At 35.7% G+C, this 25,607-nt stretch overlaps 1 protein-coding gene across 8 annotated transcripts in view; it reads right to left on the bottom strand.

The window, feature by feature from the left end:
• Nebl (nebulette) overlaps positions 1–25,607 on the bottom strand; it is a 149,595-nt gene that overhangs the window by 56,643 nt on the left and 67,345 nt on the right. For 7 of the 8 annotated variants that reach the window (XM_040278005.2, XM_078023336.1, XM_078023334.1 and 4 more), the window contains 6 exons: positions 19,598–19,699; positions 18,564–18,665; positions 10,374–10,487; positions 8,556–8,660; positions 4,109–4,213; positions 2,803–2,910 (listed from right to left, as the gene is read on the bottom strand). In XM_040278005.2, coding sequence (XP_040133939.1) covers positions 2,803–2,910; positions 4,109–4,213; positions 8,556–8,660; positions 10,374–10,487; positions 18,564–18,665; positions 19,598–19,699 — 636 coding nt within the window. The remainder of the gene's footprint in view (positions 1–2,802; positions 2,911–4,108; positions 4,214–8,555; positions 8,661–10,373; positions 10,488–18,563; positions 18,666–19,597; positions 19,700–25,607) is intronic. The other variant, XM_078023338.1, reaches the window with a different exon arrangement.

Below are 25,607 nucleotides of genomic sequence, written 5' to 3'. Positions count from 1 at the left end.
TCACTTCAAAGAGAACTTTTCTTCTGAATAAAAAAAAGATCTCTTTGCTAAAGTAAGTCATTAAGAAAAGCTGATTATGCCTGAGACTGGCCAATTTTTACCCTGAAATAAGACAAAAATCTTCAGTATGCTTTCTGACAGGAGTTACATTTGTGAAAGAGAAGACAGAACTTTCAAGGATGGATTTACAGATTTCTTGTGAAAACACACAGATTAAACTATATCTGGTATTAGGAGAAATCAAGGTAAGTATGATAAAAGATCATAGCAAAAACACTGATGATTTTTCCTGAAATCATATGCACATAGCTTTACCCATAAGGGCTTCTCAAAAGACTCTAGTCCAGTCTATCTCTGAAGAATAGAAACCATCTCTAAGACAGGTGGCTGTATTCATGTCCTCCTTTATTTAAAGTCATTTTCATATCAAACTTGTTCTAAGATTATTAGATATTTTATTTTTCTAGCTTTCAGAGTATAAATTTGGCTCAAAGATATTTTCTGTTGGAAAATTTTGCTCTCATGAAGCCCTGTGGGAGCAGAGGCATAATTAAGGAGCCTGAAAAATTCTAATGGTCAATGGCTATAATTAAAGGGAAAATACATCTCCCTGAGCAGGAGGGAAAGAATAAATTGGTTGAAGAATAAGAGAAGCCAAAGTCCCCAGCCATAAATTACTGTCATTCCTAATTCAGAAACGTGGCATCAGAATGGATCAACCAGGAATCGGAAGGTCCTGAATTTGTTAACCAGGTAGAGGTCAAGAAGGAGGAGGAGGAAGAGGTGGGAGAGGAAGCGGAAGAAGAATTATTAAGAAACCACAACATCAGAATGATAAAAGGGTTCTGGGCATGAATGTTTCTGTGGCTGAAGATCAGAGAGAGGGAGAGGGGAAGGGAGATGGAAAACATAGGAGGAGAAGAAGTGGAAAACAAGGGTGACATTAACCTCCTGCTATTATTTTTTCTGTGATTTTTGATACCCATGTCTTTCAGTGAAAATGTATTTAACCATTTCATGTGGTCATAAGGTTCCAGAGAAGCCATTGAGATTTCCATGATAACTTTGCAAAGTGGAAACATTTCTCTGAGTTGTGGGCCAGTAACAAAGGAATATTATTTCTATAAACTGGGGAAAATCCTTGAAAAGCTATTTCTAGCCTATATAAAAGGTACTACTGTAATGGAAGACAATACAGTCATGTAAAATTCTTTATAAATTGTCTAAATGGAGAAAAGTTATTCTGATATATGTGTGTGTGTGTGTGTATAGATATATGAATATAGATATAGATAGATATATGCCTACATATGTATCTATATCTCTATATACACATATATACATATATGTACATATAGTATTTTATAAATATATATACACATATATATGTATATATACATACATATATATGCATATGTTTATAGGTAGAAACATACTTTTTTTTTTAATGATGGTACTGAAGATTGAACCCAGGACCACACCCTCATGCTTTTTATTTTATTTTGAGTCAAGGTCTCATTACATTTCTGAGACTGGTCTCAGATCTATAATCCTCCTACCTCGGCCTCCCAAGTAGCTGGAATTACAAGTGTGTGCCACCACACCCAGCTGATTTCAGCATAACCTGTCTCATTAACGTTAAGTTTTCATATAGTTTCTGAACTTTGACCAAATTTACCAGTCCTGTTAGTTCATCTCATTTGGTCAAAAACAGTTAGCTGACATTTCTTTATTAAGTTCACACTTACTGACTTAAGAAGAGATGAGCCATGAAAAATATAAGTCATTCTCTTCTCCTCTTTTGCTTAAAGAAGAAATCAGGCCACTTTGACTATTCAGAAAGTCACAGTAATGCCTGAGTATCCTCAGGAAGATGAGTCATAACATCTCAAACAAACAGCAAACAGGCACATGACAAATTGCAATGTTTATGAAAGGTTTTTGTCCAGACATTATTGATTCTCCATTTTGATGTTGTTATTAGAGAAAAGATCTGCCCACTGAGCACTGAGCACGCCTAATATGTAACCCTGAGTTGTAATTAGCTGGCACCACTGCCCATTATTTCTGTCCCTTTGAAGGGACAGTTGTATCACAGAACATGGATGTCAGCTATAGACAAAGCATTGCATGTTTGATTCCCCAAAAAGTAAGGGGAGAAAAATGGCAGTCTCACTAGGACAGAGAAAAACCAGTTTGAGGAATATCTGGCTGTGACTTACCAGATAATGATCTTAGGCCAGGAACAAACTAAGTAGAAAAAAAACTCAATGTTTACAGGGAAAATAAAAATCAATTAAATAAGATTGCAGAATAAAAAGGAATCATATTTGGTTTTTTACCAGGTCTTAATACATCAGCATTTATTGGATATGTAATTTTACTTAAAAAGATTAATCTTGGTGGATATTTAATAAAACTAGAGAGAATGCCATCCTATTGTCATTATTTTGAGGATTAGAGAAACTGACACATAAAAGAGTCTTTTCACACTTCTAGCACAGAATAAATGTGGTTCTATTGTCATGGTGAACAAATGAGTACAGCCATTAGCTCTTTAGTTTCTTTTTAGTTAGGTGCTCTTCATAAATTTATATTGATAAATCTGAAAGTGTTGGCTCTATAATCATAGAATTTAAGAGCTGAGAAGGACTTTTGGAGCTCATCTGGCCTGAAAACCATAATCAACAAATGGTAAGACCAAGGGCCAAAGTCAAGGACCCAGACAGCACTCCTGCAAGTGGGGACACTATGTCTAGAAAGTAGATACATTAAATAATTGATAACAAACCAGTGACCCACCTCACTTTGCATCTTTTGAGCTTCTTTGGAAGCTTGGTAAGATGGCGTCTCAACAAATTCAAGCATTGACTTTCCCTTATTTTTCTCATATTCTTCTTTGTATTTAACCTTTATTGGAAGAAATGTAAAAAGTATATTAAAATCGGAGTTGGGAGTAGAGTTTAGTGGTAGAATACATGCTTAGGATGCCCAACGCCCTGGGTTGCAACCCCAATACGCGCACGCATACACACACACACACACACACACACACACATATATACACACACGATGACCTTATACAGGCAAAGTAAAATAAGTGTCCAAAATTCATCATCCTGTTTTTCAAAATCAAGTTATTCTTGCTGTTTAGGGGGAATCCCTGGTGTTAGTGACATGCAAAGAAAAAATAAATGGATAAAATATAAAATTTTTATTCGGAAATGCATTTCATTGAAATTATTTCTTAAATTGTTTAATTATGATGTTATGACAATTCAACCCAAAAGAAATCACTTAATACTTAGAGTTTTCCAACAACAGAAAGAAAACAAATTTTAACATGCCTACTTCTCGCTATGTTTTTGTCACAGAGAATGACAGAATGATCAACTAAAGTGTGGAAAGTGTGATAGCATGTGACATAAGGATGAATTTTTGTGGTAAAAAAATTAAATAATAAGAAGAATTTAAAGAGGAAAAAAATGTGCATTCCTAAACATTGAGGCATAAGATCATTATAAAATTTGTGTTCCATAAAACTTTATCTTAACAAATACTAGAAATGGCATATTTAACAAATTAAAAAAAAAAAAAAGTAGACACTGACTTTAAAGTATACTAGGAAGAAGATATTTTTTAAAAGTTTTTTTTCAGAGGGTACATAGGATTTCAGAGCTGGAAGAAACACTAATTTAGAACACACAATTTTGCCTTCTCAATAACACTCACAAATGAACTTAAAAATTATAATAAACCTGGTACCTGGAAAATGAGTTTTACAGCTAAAATAACAAATCAGTACACTATAAAAATTCAAATCATTTAAGACTATAGTTATATTAATTCCTATATTTGAAGTCTTTAAATTATGTGAAGTAACTGCTATTTTTTGAAGTGGCTTTATATCAAAATATGGTAGAAGCTCTCATCCCAATAAATTGAAAATAGTAACTAAGATTTCCCCCCCTCCCCCGAGGCAACATTTATGTTCTCAAGATCTCTTTTTTTTGAGCAATTGAATATTCTCAGTTGAGGGACTTAGCCATAAGTGTCCCAATGGTCACGTGGTCCCAGCAGTGAGGGCAGGTACCTAACAAGCACTCACCTGACTCTGAAGGGTGGCATTGCCTTGGTGGTGCAGGTGATCGGCAGCATCTGCATCAAAATGATACAGTCCTCTGTTTTCCTCAAAAAGCTTTTTATATTCTCGCTAAAACATAGATAGAACATGAAAATAAGTTTAGGATAAAAAAGAGTGATCAGAGTAATTAATACTTGGGAATGCAAACAAATATACAAGCCAAGAGCCACCCAAAGCTGCAATGCTGTTATCAAGTCTTCATCTGCAGCCAGCTGGCACAAAGGAGGTGTCTGACACTGAGGTAAACAGAGACTGGGAGACAGACCAGATCCGGGTGGTCAGCGTGGACAGCACAGGAAACACTCTGAGGACAGTTAACTATCAACAACAACCGAAAGGATATTCACAGCACAAGAGCAGCGACATCAAAGCTAGTAAGGGGACCCATGTGGATCAGCAAGGTGGAGGAAACATAGGCAAAGGGCCTTGCCCTTATGGGACGGGAACATGTTTAATAGTGCTCCCAAGAAGAGAACCAAAGAAAGAACAGAGGGAAGGAAAGACAGAGGCTTGAAAGAAAAATATTGTCTACAAAGGCTCAGCCATGAAGAAGATTGAAGGTCATCAGGAAAATGAGAGGGTGGAAAGTAATTCAACTAATTTCCCCTAATTCTAAGGAAAGGGTAGAGGTACCCGTAAAAGAAACAGAAATCTGAGCATGGTGGTTGAATTTTTAAGGTGAAGAAACTGGATGAGCCTACTATTTAAACATATAGATGAAAAGGTAAATTTGGAAGAAAACAGAGTGGACAGGGATGCCCAATTTGGCTGCTGCAGGACTCTAAATACCATAGGCAGTAGTAAGACAAAAATCGCTTCATGATTTTCTATCATCGGACTTTGAACACTTGGTTATGTCAACCTATTTAGAAAAGATTATAAACAATAGCCCTCAGAGACTCAAAGCTACAGAGATGTGGTTGCTCATTAGGAAACAGATTTCAGTCAAAATGGCAATGGGAAAGAGCAAGTGGGAAAGAGCCAGCCATAGAGAAGCTGACACTGGGTCTTAGGAAATTCTCTAAGGATGGGAAGGTCAAAGGGAAGAAAGTCCAGTACCAGGGATGGAAGGATGGAAGGCCCAAGTGACCGGCCACAGGACAAGTTGCTGCTCCGTGTGGGATATAAGCAATGATCCCCAGAGGGAGCCCGGCCTCAAGAGCTTCCTGTCAACTAGGGAGCAAAGATATGTGTCTTCCAAAATTCTAACCATAAAGTAAAGGAGAAAAGTATGAAAAGAAGGTCATGGTAATATTCACACAGTACATCTCCACTGAAGAGAACTACTTCTAAATTTTGGCTCCCACTCATTAAAAAAAAAAAAAAAATTCAAAAACATTAAAAAAATAATGATATACTTAGAAACATCATAATTTTATTAGGATTTATTTCACTAAAAAAGAAGTTTTTGATAATACCTATTTATAAAATAATCATGCCTTGAATGTAAAAAGCTAGAATTATGGAGTTAAAATCCAGAACTCAGAAAGTCTATTATACTTTAAATAATGGATAATACTAAAAATAGTTCAACAAATATTGTTCCCAGCATGATTATCTATTTTTCTTACAAAGGATTTCAGAAACTATTACAAAAGGAAAATAAAACCTATTTAAGAGCTGCAAAAGGTTATTTCCAAGACATGGGCTTGTACTTCCGTATATAATAGTCTCTGTTGCCCCCTAGTGGAAATTATGGAGAATAACACAATTATATGCACATATTGTATGTATATATAAATATAGTAAATCTACCTTTATATACATATATCTATCTATATATACACACAACTTATCAAAAATTATAAAAGAAACTTAAAACTATGAGTGTTTCAGTTTCCAGAGGAAAAAAATTTTCTCAATTTAACATGGCTGTACAACTTTTAAGGTACTCATTTGATCCACACATGTGGAATATTAAAAAGAATTCCCCAAATATTACATCATGTATAACCAGAAGAATTTTTTTATAATTTTTTATAATTTATAATGAGAAATTATACTCCATTATATATGATGTAGCAAAGTATATTCTACTGTCATGTATAACTAATTAACACAAATTTTAATAATTTAAAAAAGAATTCCCCAACAGCCATATAAGTGAAAAAATTTGCAGAATACTGTTAATGAACAATCTTTTTCAATCTTTTAATAAAGTTAAGTCACCTTTATCAATCAATAAAATTTTAATTCTCTTTACATTAAGGTTTAAAATAAGGCTTTATAATATACAATAACTTTGAGCCAATGTGTTATTATAAAAAATTATAAGCCAATATTTCAGAGTAATGCACTTTTAAGTTAAACTTTCTTCCCCATAAAGTAACCATTCAGCCACAGTTTTTCTGTGGAGGTGGAGGATAATCTGTCATGTAGGCAAAGGCAACACCTGAATGAAGATTTAAATTTTATAAATGATGTCTAAAACAACACACAACTCTGCTGGTTTTCTCTCTGGAAAGGATGAGAGAAACAACTTATAATCACCTGGGGTTTTTTCAACAGTTTTAAAATAATGGTCAAAATCTTTTTTTAAAACGGGTGATGTCATTTTTATTTTGTAATATAAAAATGGGCAGACCTTCCATTAACAGTCAACTTTCTTGAAAAAGTGAATGCATGAGTAGCATGCATTCATCTAGTTACCAAAATTTTAAATGATCACCATATTTATTGGCTTATTTACACACGAATTTCCACGTCCCTGGTAAATTTTACTTGAGTATGAATGGAGAACAGTCAAGGTCAAAGACCACTGTGATGATCAAAACTGGAAGCCAAGGGTCTGAGGTTGTGGCTCAGCGGTAGAGCGCTCACCTAGCAAGGCGCTGGGTTTGACCCTCAGCATCACATAAAAATAAATAAATAAAATAAAGGTATTGTGTCCAACTATACCTTAAAAATTTAAAAAAAAAAAAAAACCTGGAAGCCAAAGATTATAAACAAAGCAGAGGTTTCAGAGCATAGAAATCCATCAATTTTAGAAGCATGCCCATGAGTTGAGAAGAAAAACATGAAATGAAACACAGACACCCAAAGAAGAGAGGAAGGTGTACAGAGGTGCAGGAATGAACCCTCCCATGCAGGATGATAGGATTTCAGTGACTCTGAACCTGACAATATTCTTCAAACTTCCCTTTCTCGCTCATAGAAAGAGAGAGAAGAATGACATTTTGCTTTTCACCCAAGGACCAGTGATTTAAAGGAAAGACAAAAAGAAAAGTTTACTTAAAACAAATCTCATGAGTATGAATTATTTACATGCATTATCCACTTTCAGAAAGATGACCGTGATGTTGACTTCTGAGAAAGGAGACATACAAAATAAAGAACAGAAGTTTCAATCTATCAAAGCTAAGCACAAACACTTGTAAAGTAGAACTGAAGCTGAATCTCATGATTTATGTTTAGGAACCAAGTTTTGACTAGAGTTTTAAGTCAATGGCTGTGGATATATCTACTGCAACAACTATCCACTTCTTCTCATGTCTTACCCAACAAATATTTCTTTATCTTATCTGTGCCTATTTGATATATTAGGACCATTTTGAATGAGTATTAAAATAGGTATGAAGTAATTTGAAGTCAAATTAGAGTTCATCATTATCATGGGACACCCTGAAAATATGAGCTTCATATGTCCCCCTGGGTAATTTGGTGGGGAGAGGGGTGTTTGAACCCAGGAGAGCTTAACCACTGAGTCACATCCCCAGTCAATTTTTATTTTTTATTTTAAGACACTAAGTTGCTAAGGGCCTCACTGAGTTGCTGAGGCTGGCTTTGAACTCAAGATCCTCCTTGCACCAGCCTCCCAAGGTCTTGGGATTACAGGTATCTGCCACTGTGCCCAGCTCAGGGTGATCTTTTTGAGAACCAAAGAAATCAACATAGCATCCAGGAGGGTGCGTCTCCAAGGGTCCAAAACACTCACCCTTGCCCCCCTAGTTGCCTTGACAGAATATGGAAATCACAAGACTTAGAGTATAGTGACAATGAAATATAAACACCTTTATGATTTATTTTCAGAGATTATACAATTTGGATGAAAACAACATTTTATGTTATTGAAAACATGCGGGAGACACTCTGGACTGGCCTGCATCAGAGAAAAGACCCCTGACTGGAGAAGAACCTGAACTTCAAGTGGCTTCAGTGTGAACAAGGATGAAGTAAGAAGAAAAAGGAGTCAGGAAGAATACTTGCACAAACACTTTGAAGAGTAGCTGATTTAAGAGAAACTAAAGAGCTAGCAAGAAATCTCTTTGTAAATCAACAGCTTTGGTGGAATTGATGCAAGTAGACTACTACTTTTCAGTGAGCCAGTATTGGGGGTGGAGTGACACACAGGCATGTCTAAGGAAGCTGGTGAGCTCAGGAGCACAGCAGGTGAGCTATAGGACCCACTTACTCCGCTGAGCATTTTGCTGGCTTTCAAAGCGTGGTCTAAAAACAACAAATTTGGAATATCTGAAACCGGATCGTGCATATTTTGTAAGTCTTTCTTGTACTTCACCTATGAAAATAACATAGAACAAAATACCCATCTAGGAGAAGAGAACAGGCTTTTGCATTTATTGCCAATACTATTGTTAACACATCATAAAAGTAGTACTGTTTTAGTGGTTAACAGACGAATTTATAGGTAGCCACTAGATGGCGCTAATTCACTACTGAATGAGTAAAAAGTTTTATTAAAATGATGATGTTAAAAGAATCAAGTAATTATAACAGAAACTCTGTTTTCAAGAATTGAAGAGACTAGCCACTTTGTTCTTTAGACACTGTGCCAGTATTTCAATTATGCTCTGTGATAACTTTAGGTTACTGGTATTTTTCATTCTTTTGCCACACAGACATGTTTTGGGTTTTGTTTTTGTTTTACTTCGTTTTTTGTTGTTGTTTCTTTGCCAATTGTTTTGGAAATATCATACTAGAAAATGAAAATAATAAACTGCTAATAAAACAAGCATTAAAATTACTCACTAGGGCTGGAGTTGTGGCTCAGTGGTAGAGCGCTTGCCTAGCATAGGAGGCACCGGGTTTAATTCTCAGCACCACATTAAAAAAATAAACAAAGTTATGGTGTTCGTCTACAACTTTAAAAAAAGTACTTATTATCTGCCAGACACTTCTCTAAATAATTTATATATATATGTGAAGTATTTAACCTCCACAACTCCCTAGTAGGCAGATACTTTATTCCCATTTAAATGATGAAGACACAGAATGATGAAGGGATAATAGGTGGGAGGAACAGGATTTAAATCCACCTATCTGATTCTAAGCCTGGATTTATCAGTATTTGGATCCAGGTTCCTTTAAGTATATTTCATCTCTATTTCCCTGGTTTGTACACACATTAAAAAAATAAAATAGGAAAAAAAATCATCTCACATTCCCTGTAGTCCTAAAAGACAAAACAACAACCAAAAAAAAAATAAATAAAAAAGTTTAGACTGCTAGAGATAAACAAAAGTTGTTTAGTGAACACAATAACAACACCTTCTAAACCTCATTGGAAGTAAAATTAACCAAGCCCCAGAGAGATGATAGGACTTGAAAGGTTATATGATCTAACAAAGCAACAATCTGATAGTATTTCATTTTCATACTTGAAAATGTTCTCTACACATTTCAACCATAGCAAACTGATCAATGTTCTCAATGTTTGTTTTATATTCTGCCTGTTTCTCATACATCTTATAAAATGAATCCTGATAATTTTTTAAAACATGAAATGCAAATAAATTTTATGAAGAAGTATTTCATAGCCCTTACATAAGATATGTGAAATTATAAGCATTATCAGTCTAATTTTTAAAAATTTCTTTACGATAAATGTCCATGTACCAGGAAGTACTTTATAATAAACCCAATGGCATCGACATAATTTATGAGTTAATTATCATCCTATCTACTAATTTGTGATAATATACACTTCTACAAAACTCTGTAATCTATTTCTAAATTAGATATGATAATTTTATTCACAATACTATTCCTGCTTATTAACTAATTAGTAATTAGTAACCATTAACAGTAAAAACTATAACTATATATTTTTCTCAAAAAAAGGGTTCAGGAAAATATGCTTCATTGTTTTCAAGTACAGACTACTTGGAAATTACATGACCCTGATTAAGAGCCAGTAATTATAATACAGTCAGTTCTAAGAAAACAAGAATCAAAAGATATTGAAAATAATTTTCTAAGAATTACAACATACATCACTTGCAAGTATAGCGGCAAGCTGATTTTGCTTAAAAGAAGCACTTTCAAGAGGGTTGTAATGATGTTTCTTATCCTTCATTTCGTTGTCAAATTTTTCTTTATATTTAACCTGTCACAAAAGAAAAATAGGATAAATTAGTACATTTGTGTTAAATAACAACACACTTGATTTTAAAGCAATCAAATAAAACTACCTTAACAGTGAACGGTAGCAAAATTTAAGTTCCTGGTATTCATGACCTCCATAAAAGCTTAATGAGGCATACATTTTTTTAAGTGCAGTACTTGAACATTGATCATAAACACAATTAGGCATTAACTCAAATTCTTCCTATTAATGAGAATTATGCCTTGAAATATCAAAAATTTTAAATGTCAGCTTCCATTTCTACATTCCTATAATCTATGATCAATCAGAAATCAGGACAAGAATCTTAAGGTCCAGTACATTTAGAAAATGGGTCCTTGGCTCAGAATCTGAATATGAATCAGAAAAATTAAGGGCATTGTTCCAAATAAAGAGCATGGTTTACACTATGGTTTTCTCTTGGTTTCCCATAGTTCATTTGTTCAAAAATTCATTTTTAAGAAATACGTTTTCTGAAATATCCTAGGCCTATTGAATGTTATTTTAAAATTTCTCTGCTTTAACAACATAATCTATTCATCCGGAAAACCATCTCTAATATTCACTATGTTATTTTTGCTCTTTGTTAAATAGTCACAGGACGACAACAACAACTTATCTTGTAGGACTCTATCTTTCTCATGGGTAAAGAAATATGTTAGCATATGTAAAAAATAATTAATTGGAATATAGATAGGCGTTCTCTACCAAAATAAATAAATAAATCTAGTTACTCACATCTTGCACCCCCTTGATTCATGAAGCCAGAAAAGGATGTGCAGATTTCAAAAGCAAAACTGTTTTATTCTCTTACACTATTTTTACAATATTTATAATATTACAGTATTCTGCTCTCTTATGATATTCTTGTAATGCATATTTATTCATACATGCTGCCTTGCACAAGTCTTTATTACACAGAAGTTTGGGAATGGCTCATATCATGTGTTTTAATCAAGCCTATAACAGAGTGAGGGTCTCCTTCGCAGACCTGTGTCTGATACCTATGAGAACAGGCTAGTGAAAATCTCCTTGGGAATACAACATTTGGGAAATGTTTTGAGAAAGTTTACAGGAAAGATTTTTCTCCATGATTCCATTATACAATAGCAACTTTTGGATATTCACATCACCTAATACATTTATCCTGAATAACTGATGAGGCCTCTCTAAAATAAGAAAAGTTCTGAATTATTTAAAAATTATTATTTTACATCTTGAAATCAGGGACCATAGCACAAATAGGGGGAAAAGATAGATTTTCTTCACTACTTTACAGAGTAGCTGGCACAAAATCAAAGGTTTTCCCAGCCTGGTCCTAACACAAAATGCCACCCCCCTGCTAGGATGCATTTTGCTATATTTCAATGACTGGTTTGGTCTCTCCTAAGTTTTTAGTGCTTAAAGGGAATTCACTCAACGATTCTGGAAGATTCTATAACTGGTTTCTATTTTAGTGATGCCTCTGATCAGGCCACACCCACCAACACACGACCCTTTCTGAGCCAAACATGCTCCCTGCCAGTCAGGGTACAATGAAAACTCTGGGTTGACACCATTTACATCTTGTCAGCAGATCTAGCTGCACAATGTGGACTTGCATCAAGTTTCCTTTCAATTTCTCCAGCTTCGGGCACCGTGAGTGTCATAGTTATGCTTTAGCCAAACAACAACAGTAAGTTCTATGATCTTGGCTCCCCGGAGACCATAGTACTGTTTCTGTGTACCCAGGGATTCCCAGCACAGTTAGGAGGAGCAGAGGCAATGTGTGGGGCGGTGTTACTCGGAAATGAAAATGACAGCTTCTTATCAGTTATTAAACCCAGCATTTGCTCTTCCAAGTAAATGCATATTTCTGAAAAATAATAATCACTCTGTCATTCATATCCTTATATGGAATGCAATAATAACCAAAGTGCTGTAAAACTGATCTCATTCTCACCTTCTAACTCAGGGCTCCGCGTGATTTGATTCAAAACATGCCCAAGGAACAAAAATATGAGAGTTTCCCTCCTTAATTAATTAGCCACAAAATAAAAATTTCTGCATCATGTGAAAACACAAACCAGACATTGACACACAACTCTAGTTTGCCCCACTCTGTGTAAGGTTCGCACGTACATGAACTAAGAAAATGACGCATGGTTTGAGTAGGTGGCATCTCTCCACTTTTGACTGGCTCACTCTGGAACTACACAGACTTGCTCAATTATTAAAATTAATTAATTAGAAAATTATCCTATTTTTCCATCTTACAGTTTATACACCTGAGTTTCCACTGCTTAAGTCACACTCACATCTCCTAAGAGATCTCAGCAATGCTCTTTCTTGACTGTATCTGGCTCCTAATAGGAACAAAGAGTGTCCCCTTGGATTAGAAGACCACTTGAGAAAGGGAGAAATAAGTGTTGTTTGAAGATGCAAAAATACTCTTTAAGCCCAGGTGTATTATTCTGAAATGAAGTTTACTCCGTATGATCCACATTATTTACATTCTGAATATCATACATACTGCTCCTGATATCACTTGTTTAAAAATATAGGATAGGAATAAAGGATCAAACTTCTAAAAGTTTCCTAAAGAATTTTAACAGATTTTCAGAGGCCCATACTTGGAGAAAACACAGAAACTCTTAGACAATAATGATGTAATTTAGACTGGTCCTCAGAACTGCCTCTGGACAGAGCAGTGTCCTGACAGTCCAAAGCCAAACACATGGTTAAACTGTCATGAGGGCTGAGGGCTTCCCCATTACATCATCTGTGGCTCAGCCTCACCAATAGCCAGCAAGGCAGGGAAATTTAGACCATGAATGAGAACTTTTCATTGTAGTCATATACACAGATGTTAGGAAAGAAGCAGATAATTTGATAAATTCATTCTAATGATCATTAAAAATGAAAACTAAGCAAATAACACACCATCACATAGCTACTGGCATCAACTTCCTGTGATGTGGGATGAAATAATAAGTGGTGAATGAAAAACAATCGATTTTTTTATGTAGAACCATTATTAAAATCAATCATATTCTTAAAGTCTAAATTTTATACAAAATGCTAACTCTGCCCTTACCTTCTTTACAAAATAACATCTTACTGACTCTGCATCAAATGTGAAAAATCCAGAGAAAAATGTGTCCAATCAGTCTCTACATATTTATTGACAATCAATCTGTGCCATTCTCTAATGGCAGATCAAAGACACAGAAGCCCTGCCATGTGGTTCTAAAAAAGTAGATATTTAAAACATGCATGCATGCACATAGATGCCTACTACTGATTGTGGCAAGAACTATAGGGAAACAGAATAAAGGGGAGGAGAAGGATACCAATTATATCTGCAAATCAGGAATGTGACATTTAAGCTGATACTTGGGTGTAAGGAGGTTGGCAGAGGATCTGTTTGCCAGGAAGGGAGAATGGGAGATTCTCCAAACCAATCAATACCCTTTGCCATTTAAGGGTGATATTTATTACTAAATTTTTAAAGCAATCCATAATGGAATTTCTAGGTTTAAAACCCATTCTTATCTTTCTAACAAAAGCAATTTTAGAACAAATACTAATAATTCTACAGATACAGGTTTTCCTTGAACTAAACAATTCATTCATCATATAGTCAAATTCAAAGTAATAAGATAACCTAGAATACATTAACAAATCATACTCTTAGAATTTTTTAAGCTGATTGATGTCAATAGTTATTTACATTTGAGATACATAGAAACCAACCTTTTTCTTGGCACTGAAGTTTTGGGGTTTTTTGGTTTGTTGGTTTGTTTGTTTTAGCTGATTTTATTTCCTGGTCATAATTTTATGTATCCTCCAATTTTAAAAGGGAACATTTTCAACTATGAGAGCAAATCCATTGTACAAGTTAACATAAGGAGGGTCAGGCATGTGTTCCCATTACTTTTCTTGAGTAAAATTGCACAGAGCTCAATTTCCAGGTAAAATGTGAGCCTCTGCCCATTTGCTCTCTACTCATCTTTTCATGGAGCTGTCTTTTCACTCCATTCCAGGGCCACCTCCTTGTCGTTGCGTTCTCTCCTAGAGATCTTCCAGTGCTGACATGCTCTTTTTTCCCTGCACCTTGCCTCCCCTTAACCCTTTTCCCGGCTTACCAAATTCCCACCTCATTTCCCTTCTGTGTATTTGTGTGTTATTATTAGCTTAGGAGCAAGAGAGCGCATGATCTCCAAAGTTGTCCATGAAAATAAGAAATGACACTTTGGGCATTTATTTCTTTTTGATACACCTGAGAAGACAAATAAAACTTATGAGTTCTTTCCAGGAGTCCTGCTCAGCTTTCCTCTTTTCTCAAGAGTTTATCCATCATATGATCAGTAAGAATGTCATAAAAAAAAAAAGTAAAGATGATGGATAAAATGTCATTTGCCAATTACAGTGTGCTTGAGCAGCAGATCACTTGATTGCTGAACACCAAATTTCTTGTCTAAATCCAACAGGTTTGGGATAGGGTGAATTTAAGGCTGGAATCTGAGCATCAGATTCCTATTTCTGCTCCATTCTGTGTATGAATTCATCTAAAAAACTAGAAGAGAAAACACTCGACATATCTATAGTAAAGAAACTCCTAAGAAGTTGTATAATCTTCCATGGGCCAGACACTGTTTTTGTTTTGTTTTGTTTTATTTAGGGGAGGTAGTACTGGGGATTGAACTCAGGGGCACTCAACCACTGAGCCATATCCCCAGCCTTATTTGTATTTTATTTAGAGACAGGGTCTCACTGAGTTGCTTAGTGCCTCCCCGTTGCTAAGGCTGGCTTTGAACTCTCAATCCTCCTGCCTCAGCCTCCCAAGCCGCTGTGATTATAGGCATGTGACACTGCACCCAGCCAGGCACAGTTTTTAAGTGTTCTTACAAGTAATTCATCTCACTCTCAGGACAATCCTAAGAAGAAGATACCATTGTTGTCACCCCTGTTTTACAGATGAGGAAACTGAAGAGAGAGAAATTAAGCAATTTGTGACAAGCTATCAACAGAACTAGAGTTTGACCACATGGTCCTGCTCTGGAGCCCAATTTCTTAACCACTAAACTACAACCTGCTGCATGATTGATGGGAAACCTTCATCCTCAGGAGAGGGTGGAGCTAGGGGAAGTCGGGGAGCTCTGCAGGACAGTAAAATAAAGCCGATATCTCCCGTCTGTCCACCAAGCTTTATCTGGGACTCAGGAGCGTGGAGTCACAGCCCTTCTTGACCTTGGAGTGAGTGTCATCTAGTGCATCCCAACCTCTTGGGCATGAGCAGCATCCTGAGTACAAACAAGTTGATCTGTAGGTGAAAGTGCCTTGTTCACTATAAAACAACCAGCACCCGGCTCAGTTACATCCAGGCATCTCTGACCCTGGCCTCTCGGGGGTAAGCCTGATTTCCACTCCACAGCCACGGAGACCTTTCAGGGACCCATCACTTCATGCGTGATTATCACAGCTGAGGCCAACTGGCCTCTTGGACCTTCCGCCTCTCCCAAGGCCAGACTTGCCTGCACAGTGTGGCCACATTAACCTTGAGCAATACTGTCTGCACAATCCTTCCTTGTAAAAATGTTCAGGGATTACTTATTTGCTGGCTGAAAGTGGAAGCAATTTGAGATATTAGATTAATAGGTGATAAGTTGGTCGTCTTCTTGGTTTTTAACTCTAACATGTTCCCCAAGGTTAGACTTGGAAATCACTTTCTCTTTTTTTTTTTTTTTTTTTACCATTTCTTTCATAGAACATGTTATTTGGGGAAAGGTGGGGGGTGGGGACTAATGTTAATAGGCAAAAAGTTTCGCTTTTCAGAATGAAAAAAGTCCCCAAGGTGGATGATGGCGATGGCGTTTAACACCACTGAACAGCACGCTGCAGATGGCTAAGATGGTAACTTTTCTGATTATTTTTTTTAAAAAGTTGGAAAAATTAATACATGTAAGAAAGAACACATTATTCCTGCTCTGCTAAGTAATGGGTTATAGTCAAAATCAGCACAACACTGACACATTTCTCACCAAATCTCCGCCCCCCCCCAGATTCCTGATTATATTCATGACTCCTATGGCTTTGCTCAGAGCCTCTGCTATCAGACTTCTGTCCTCTGTCACCTTCATTGCCAACCTTTATTTGGGGCTTTCCCTGGGAGCTTTCTCTTCCTCTCTGACAAAGCCCCTCAATACTGCCTCCCACACAGTCTGACCTGGTGTCCTCCTCCTCCACATTAGCCAGAGACCAAATGGGGATGGGTACAAATGACACTCTGTTTTCACTGTGTTGACATTTTCTCTCTATTGTTGAACTGGGCTGCTTCTCACAAGCTTATTGGGCACTGATGTTTGCTATAAAATGTCTATTCACCATTTTCTCCTTTTTCTACTGACATGTTAGCCTTTTTTGCTTCTTTAAAGAAGTTACATATTATAGACAATATTCTTATCACATATATAATAAATACTTTTCCAAATATTTGAGGACCACTGCTCTTTCTTCCTTTAAACATCTTAAAAATATATATATTATCAGAACTTCCTTTCTCTGTATAGATCCAATTCATTCAAATAATTACATTCTAATTTTGAAAAGGCTGTTTGGATTCTAATGGGATTTACATGGAGTTTTTTAAATGAGTTTTAAAATATAACATTACTGTTATATTGAGTATTGAGACTCTCAAGCCAAGAGCACACTACAGCGGTTCATTTGCTCAAGACTTACATTCCTCACTTGGATTTTATGCCTTTTATTGTTTACGTGTCTGCATTCTGAAACATCATTTAATTAAGACTTTTGCAACTTGAGAAAGAAATATTTTCAAAGTTATGAACACTATACATTTGTAAAATTACTGTTTGATCACACTGACTCTGAAAACATCACCTTTTCCACTGAAAGAAGTTTGATGCAATTAATGTGTTTATTTTGTATAGCTTCTGGATCTCTGGACATGTTAAAGCACAATCCTATCTGGTGTATAGAATATCCTGAAATTTCTTTTAATATTTTTAAAATTATTTTATTGTAAACAAATAATCATTAATAATGTTTATTTTATTGTTAATAAAATGATCCACCTGGCATTCAGCTTTATATGGGGTCCAAGATTCGGGTCCAATTTTGTTCTCACCATGACAGTTACTTAGGTTGGCACCATTTATTAACCAATTTTTCCCCACTGACTTGAACTGTCACTTTTGTCATATATTAAATTCTTATACATACTGGAATCTATCTCAGGATTCTAGTCTATCCTACCGATTATTTTACCTGTCAGCCCACCAATCCATACTGATTTCATTTCAATGATCTCCTGTTATCTTATGGTAACTCATAATTTAAGTTCCCCTTCACTGATCTTTGTCTTCATACCTTTAAAGGCTTTCCTCAGGTAATTCCTTTCCATGAAAAATTAATATCATTTTATCCATATTAAAATGAAAAAGAGCCTATTGAATTCTAAGTGAAAGTGAATAACATTTATATGATAATCCTGGAAGAATCAAAATTTTTATCTATTAAGACTGTCAACCAAAAACATGTCATGTCTCTATACATTTGTAGATCTTATTTTATGTTTTTCAATAAAATTCCAAAGTTTTCTCTGTTTTCATTGCCCCTTTATTAATTTGTGATTAAAGCATTTGAAAATTTGGAAAATTAGTATTTTTATTGCTAAGTTAAAAACGTGTGTGTGTCTGTGTGTGTTTTGTGTGTGTGTTTGTGTATGTGTGTGCAGACAGAAATACAATTACTTGGCACAACCGTTGCTGATTTCTGGGAATTCTGGGAAATGTGACAACATGGCCAAACCAAAAGTTTTCGATTTGAGCTGGAGGGTGGGATGGAAAACTTATTTTATGCTTAAAATTAGATTTAATTTTTTTCTTTATTGAAATCTGTGATTATTGCAATACTATCTGAAAAGTTTCAGAAATATGATCCCCATTTATTCTTGCAACTACAGATATGATCAAAAATGAAATATTTTCCTGTGCTCCTAGGAACAAAATATCTGAATAAAGTCATTGTGGGATCATGACTCCAGAGTCTTACTTGACTAGAAAGTTTGGCCGCTTCCACAGCATGTTCAAAATCTGGTCTTCCAATTACAGCAGGCTCTTTATTCATGACTCCTTGTCCTTTCTTGTATTCTGCCTAAAATTAACAAGAACATATTGAATAATTCTACTTTATGATGATGAATTACATTAACATTAGTCAAAATAAAATATAATAGATCCTCAGCCCATTAAAAACATATTCCTTAGAACACATCAAATACTAACATATAGACTGCTAAAGCCAGAATTCATTGTATAGTATAGTTATGTATTATTAACTTTTAGTAGTAAAATAATTATTAACTTTGAGACTAAGCATCCAGCTATCATCAAATACTGAAAAAAAATACATAAGGAGAAATTTCTGGATAGAGATCCTGCATTCTTCATATTAATGGTTTTGTTTTTCTTTGGAAACTGATCTGACATGTTTGATCCACATGCAGTTGACTTTAGTAATTACTGATTGTTAAGGTACACTTAGGGTATTCCAATATTCAGTTTGAGTTCAAACACCATTTCAACCGGAATTTTTGGTATGTTGAAGACAAATGGTATTAACCAAGGAGAGTATTTTAGAGAAGATAAGAAACAGCCTCAGCAGGGGGAAACAGGCAACCACTTTGATGGAAGAGAATCTGCACAATTAACAGAATTGAGATGGGATGAGGCCAAGAAAAGTTCCTTGGAACAGGGTGAGGTAAGAGACTATACTGGACCAGAAAATTGACAACCCTGACTTTTAAAGTGAGACATTTGGATATGATATTATCCCCACATAGTACTTATTCAACTCTAAAAGCATGACAGTCCTAGTCAAGTCCAATTTGGGCAGCTTCTGCATATACCCAAATAATTACATAATCAAATGGATAATTCAAGGAAAAACATTGAGATGTCACTAATCTAGATTGATTAATTATACTAATTAAATTAACCATCCAAATACCAAAGCTGTACTTTGTTTCTTGCAAAAATTTAAAAAAAAAAAGCATTTCTGAACAAGATTTTAAAAAGATGAATTACATTGCTTATGATCTTGGAGATCTGAGTTGCCTTCTTGATATCCGGTCTGTCCAGCTCCGCAGTATATGTGTGGGTGTCCTGCACATCTTTCCTATAAGAAATCTGATCAAAGAGATAGTTTTGATTGAAAAGAAACAAGAGAGGAAAAAAACAACTTAGTAATTTCATTTAGCTACTAACCTTCATGTCTGTAACATTATTTGTCCTTGTCATAATTGCTAAGAGAACTCATTGGCCTTGAGTTGCTTTTTTTCATGTTTTTGTGCACAACATTCATTTTCATAGAAAGATTAACTCTTCACAGTATACCTATATCTCACTAACATTAACATATTTGAAATGAAAAAATATATATATCTGAAATGGATTTATACTACTTAAGAAATAGAAGGCTAAGAACAGAGCACAAAGCAGTCTCAAAGGATTTTTCACAGATACCTATTAGCATACTTGGTGTGTAAGTGTGGATGCTTCTGTTCATATACAAAATGTACTTAGCAATCACTTCAACTTGCCTGAAAAGTTTCAGAAATATTCTCAACCTCAGGGGATGTAGTGTAAGTCCCAGCAAATGAAGACTAAAAATCACTTTCTTTGGGGAGGGAAGGTGTTGAGGCTCTATAAACTATCCAGCTTTTACCCTCTCGACTACATCCTTCTCTCCTTTTTCTAACTGAACTCTTCAAATGTTCATTCCAAGGAGACCTAGACATGGTTACCAATAGTTTTACCATCCAACACATATCATTATGATAGCTTGATCCACTCAAAATAAGAATTATTACATTAAGGAATATTCTCCCTCTGAATATTATACATGTTAATCATAATCGAGCCAAAATACAGAAAGTAGAGATTTAAAGAGAAAAACGTATGAATTTTGCCAAATGTTAAATACTTTAGATCATGTACCTTTATGTTAACTTGACTAACAAATAGAGGAGAGACCAGAATCACATTGCTATAATGTTGATGGTCAACATCTCACTTGTCTCCCACTTTCCAAATTCTTGATTTGTCATGAGCCAAAGCAATTGCCAGATGTGGGACTATATGGCGTATTACCAGAAGTGGTTGATTTGTCTATTATAATACATTCCATTAAAGTCAAAATGCAAAGTATGCAGAAACCCATCTTTACTTTTTCAGAGCACAAAAAGGTAGAAAACTGAAACAAACCTTTAGACACCTTACAAATAATTTCCTTTTGTGCAAGGATTTTTAACATTGCCTGTAAACTTTCTGCAATAGCACCATCTGAGCTACTTACAAAATATTTAGATTCCTAAGGTCTATCCACAATCCTCTGGAATAAAATTTTGGTAAATGGAGTCCAAGAATCTGATTTTAATGAATTCCCTAGTTGATCACTATGAACCAGTGTTCTAGATAATATTAATGTATCTTGTTATTTTCTTTTCAACCTTGAAGATCTAAAATACTCCTACTTTTTTATTTCTTCCCAAAACAATTATCAGCTGTGAGACATGATAATACATTAATACTTCAACAGGTTCCCTTTGCATTATTTCATTTCAATGAAATGCTAAGGTACACTTCTTCTATTTGCCCTTTGAAGGCTTATTTTTGCTTCACTACCAAGATCATTTTTTAAATTGCATTTACAACTGTGAATCTGAAAAGTACATAGCGCTTAAGCACAATTAGTATTAAGTCCCTCAGTATTAATACTTCATAGGCTTTATGTTAGCCAATCATTTCAGGTAGGTTTTGTACATACAGGTAGTAAAAGAAACACAAATATAAGCCAGTGACTGAGTTATATTGTCGGGTAAATTTTCAATCTTCAGGGATTTTTTTTTTAATAGACCAATTACATTGGCTTCACAAAGCAACACACTCATCCACAAATGATAGCAACTCAACCTCAGCCTACAGGGAGTTAAAACACAAGCTGTGTAAACAAAAACCAGCTCTCAGGTGAAAACAAACCAAAATTATTACCCACCTCCAGGACTGTTTCTAAGTTACTACATTCATTTGAAAACCACCAGGGGAGGGGGAATGTCTTTTTGTTTAGAAAAGAATGAGGGTAAAAATGGAAACCTTTACTTTTTGAAAAGAACTGCAACCTTTCAGCAATCCCAGCTTTACATGGGTTACCTAATTATATGCTGTTCAGCCTAATGACTGCTGAAGAGAGGTGAACGGCACAAAGGCGGCAGGAGCAGGACTTTGAATAGGGCCCCATCATCCATGTAAATTGCAAATTAGAGGCCAGCATATGTGACTCAAAACAAATATTAAGATTGACATGAGCTGTACATTCAAACAAGAGGATACCACAGAGCCACACAGGAGAAAAACGCAGGAGCCTGATCACAAGTCAGATCTTCCAGAATGCTACTGCTTGGGGATATTCCACAGGAAAGGGGGCTTACATCTGTGGGCCTGCAAGAGGAGCAAGCTCCTGGTTTCACTCTTGCAAGGATGTCTGAACATGCATGGTATGGCAACACGGTTTCCTGAGTAGGTTACTCATCTTCCTGTATCTAGATCACCCTTAGCTTTGAGGGAACTCATCCGACATCCCTCACATGTCTGCAGTATGGATTTGTTCCATTCTGGCATTGCATCAGAACTCAGGAAGAATCAAATGGTCATGTAGCAGACAGAAGAGTTCGGAGGTCAAAGTGTGTGTATAGGCAAGCTCACATGCATGTGTGTATGTTTGTATTTCCTGAATCAATTTGAACTCTAAATGCTAACCATATTGAAACAGTGGATTGGCCACCATTTTTTATTCTTCTCATGACAAATAGTGATCTATATAATACTGTTTCTAGGAAGAAGAGACAAAGGAAGAGATTCTTGAAAATCATCAACCCCAAATGGGTTAATGGGTATAAGCTTGACAGTCAATGATTGATTTTATGTTATATCCTTCAATGTTTTATTCCGGATCTGTTCTCAAAGCACAGAAGAGAACAAAAAGGAAGAGAAGGAAAAAGGAAGAAGGAAGGAAAAAAGAAGATAGCAGGTGGAAGATGGAGGAAGTAAGGAGGAAGAGAAACCAATGATATTAAAAATGGTCTCTAAGACTGAGGTTGTGGCTCAGTGGTAGAGCACTTGCCTACCATGTGTGAGGCACTGGGTTCAATCCTCAGCACCACATTAAAAAAAAATTAATTAATTAAATAAAGATATGTGTCCATCTTCAACTAAAAAGGAAATTTTAAAAAATGGTCTCCACTTTTAGACTCTTCAATATGCCTAGGAAGAACTTACTCACTTCTATGGATTTTTTTCCAAATGTCCATAATATCTGTTCAACTGAATTCCCTTCTTACTCTTCTATTTCAAGTCTATTCTTAATCTTTATCTATCTATTCTTAGTAATGAACATTAAAAGCATTTGAGTACATCCCACAAAGGAAACAACTGGAATTTTAATGGGTATTTCAGTCATCTCACAAAACAACTTCAAGAAAAATAATATCTCAACAATACTTAAGACTCCCCTAGGGGAAGATGGCATATTTTTTCCATTTCCCTAATTCTTTTATTATACATCTCAGTGATATCTCATCATTCTCTTCTATAGGTCCTACACAAGGCAAAATAGTAATTATCATTGAAGATCATTTTTATATATTTATCTTATACCCAAGATGATCAGTTTTATCTTTTTCACAGTGGGAAGACATATAATTTCATCTGCAAATGATGATTCTGGTCTCTTCCACAGGGATACTCAGAATTACTATTTTAGATACCTGATTACTTCCTTTCGCCTTTTACTTTACCTGAATTTGTCTTTTTCCACATATCTGAGTCATTTTCCTAAATTTTTCCTTTTTTAATAGACATGTATTCATTTTTTTTCTCCTAGGAATTTTTATTTGGAAACTGTCCCTCTGACTCCAGGTGACCAGGAGGGACCCTCAACCTGCCTTTCTATAGACAGGGTTGGCCACATGCCTTGGACCATCCAATCAGGTTCCGAGTCCACTTAGAAACCATGGTTGTAAAAGGCACACTTATATTCCAAGCAGCGGCAGAGTCATCCAGCGGGTCTGAGGCTGAGGTCAGCACACACCACTTTTCTCTGGGATCAGCTGCTATGAGGATGATTTAAGCTTAGAAACTACAGCTGTCGACCTGAATCCTCACAGAAACTGTGTGAAAGGAACATCACACAGCAGCAAGCAGAATGAGATATGGGACAGAGGAGGGCTTTGGGTGACACTGTGACAGCTCTGGAACTAGTTGTGCCTGGAGCTAGTGTTCATTTCCTAATTACAGTCTGCCCTCAATATCCCTGGCTTCTATATCCAGGACTCAACCAACCATGCATTGAAGAAATTCAAAAAAGAAAGTTATACCTGTGCTGAACATGTACAGACTGTCTTTGCATCATTATGCCCTAAACAATATAGTATAATGACTGTTTATATAGCTTTTATATTGTTTTAGGAATAACAGGTAATCTATAGTTGATTTTAAATATAGAGGAAGATGTGCACAGATTACATGCAAGTACTGTGCAATGTTTTATTAAAGACTTGAACATGCCCGGATTTTTAGTATCCACAGGGGTCCTGGGACCGATCGCCTGAGTATACCAAGGCACAACTATATAAATATTCATTTTACTCCAAGGACTTTAGATTCCTGTCGGAAATGCTAGAAAGATCCATTTCATGTTTTTCTGCAGCATCTAATCTGTTCTCTTTTTTTTTAACCTCCAATAAAAAATTGTATTCCATCAAATTTTGTCTTTGAATTTCTTCCTTATCTCACCATGTTCCCCTTTGCCCTAGGTTGTATTTTCGTATCACTTCATGGTCTTTGAATCTTGTCTTGTTCCCTCCTTGAATCTCCTTCTGCTTCAAAACAGCCATGTTCTTTGCATGCTTTCTTCATTCCTGCAGCGTGATTCACATTAGGCACTGCTCTGGATCCTCTATGTGCATTAATTCATTAAACCATCACCCACCCCTGTTGGGCTGGGTTGTCTGTACACAAAGGGGCTCTGCTGAAGCTCCTTTTCCAGGCTGGAGCAACATCCCCCAGCATCCCCTTCCTTATATAGTCATGGGTTAGACTTGGCCAATAAACAACAGACTCCTATGAGATTCTGAAAGTAGCACAGATGCCTTTACTCTCCAGGTACAGCCAGATACAGGCGTGTGATCAAAGGATTCCCAGTGACTTCCAGCAGGCTTTCTACTTTTATAAAATGGTGATTTGAGACTCCTTGGTAGGTGAGTTAATAAACTAGACAGAAGCAAAACTCCACAGACTGTCCGTGAGGTGAAAGCAAAGCACTGAGAGATGAGAAGACTCGGGTTGGGGAAAGTAGCCTCCCTGGAAACCACAGACAGACAGATACCTGTGGGACTGAAATTTCACAAGAAGGTAGGCCTTGAGAGAATGAGATCAAGCTGGGCCAGGACCAAGCTTTTCACTGCTCTGGTGAAGGTTAAATGATTCTTGGAGAGAAGAAACTAGAACAGAAGTGAGGAGTGTAACCTGTATAGAGTCACAGTCTTGAAGCCCAGGTTCAATCATTCTCAAGAAAACCTTTTATTACCATCATGAACTCCAGGGCACAGGGACTTTTTTTCTTTCTTTCTTTCTTTCTTTATTAATTTTTTTTTTTTTTGTAGTGCCGGGAATTGAACACAGGGCCTTACACATTCTAGACAAGAGCTCTATCATTTCCAGCCCCTGGAAAGTCTTTAATTAAACTTACTTAAATGTTATTATTTATAAGAGAATATGAACCTTTTTAAAACATAAATCTTGTTTTCTATAAGTCAATATAAAATTTCCAAATATAAGTGCATGTACATTCTGATACTATTGAGCAAACAAAAAAATTTTAATTGTCTAAAAAGATGGAGTAAAATAAGTTACATCTAAAACAATGTATCATTATTATTATTATTGCCAATGTTTATAAGTCATTTTATAGTTGGAATATGTCTTCTTATTCATAACTTAATTTTATCAACAACACAGTCTCATGAAAAGAGCAGAATAG

The sequence above is a fragment of the Ictidomys tridecemlineatus genome, chromosome 10 (assembly GCF_052094955.1).
Source record: "Ictidomys tridecemlineatus isolate mIctTri1 chromosome 10, mIctTri1.hap1, whole genome shotgun sequence".
Classification (NCBI taxonomy): Eukaryota; Metazoa; Chordata; class Mammalia; order Rodentia; family Sciuridae; genus Ictidomys; species Ictidomys tridecemlineatus.
The sequence above is the reverse complement of the archived record's forward strand: the minus strand, read 5'-3'. Positions and strand labels throughout refer to the sequence as shown.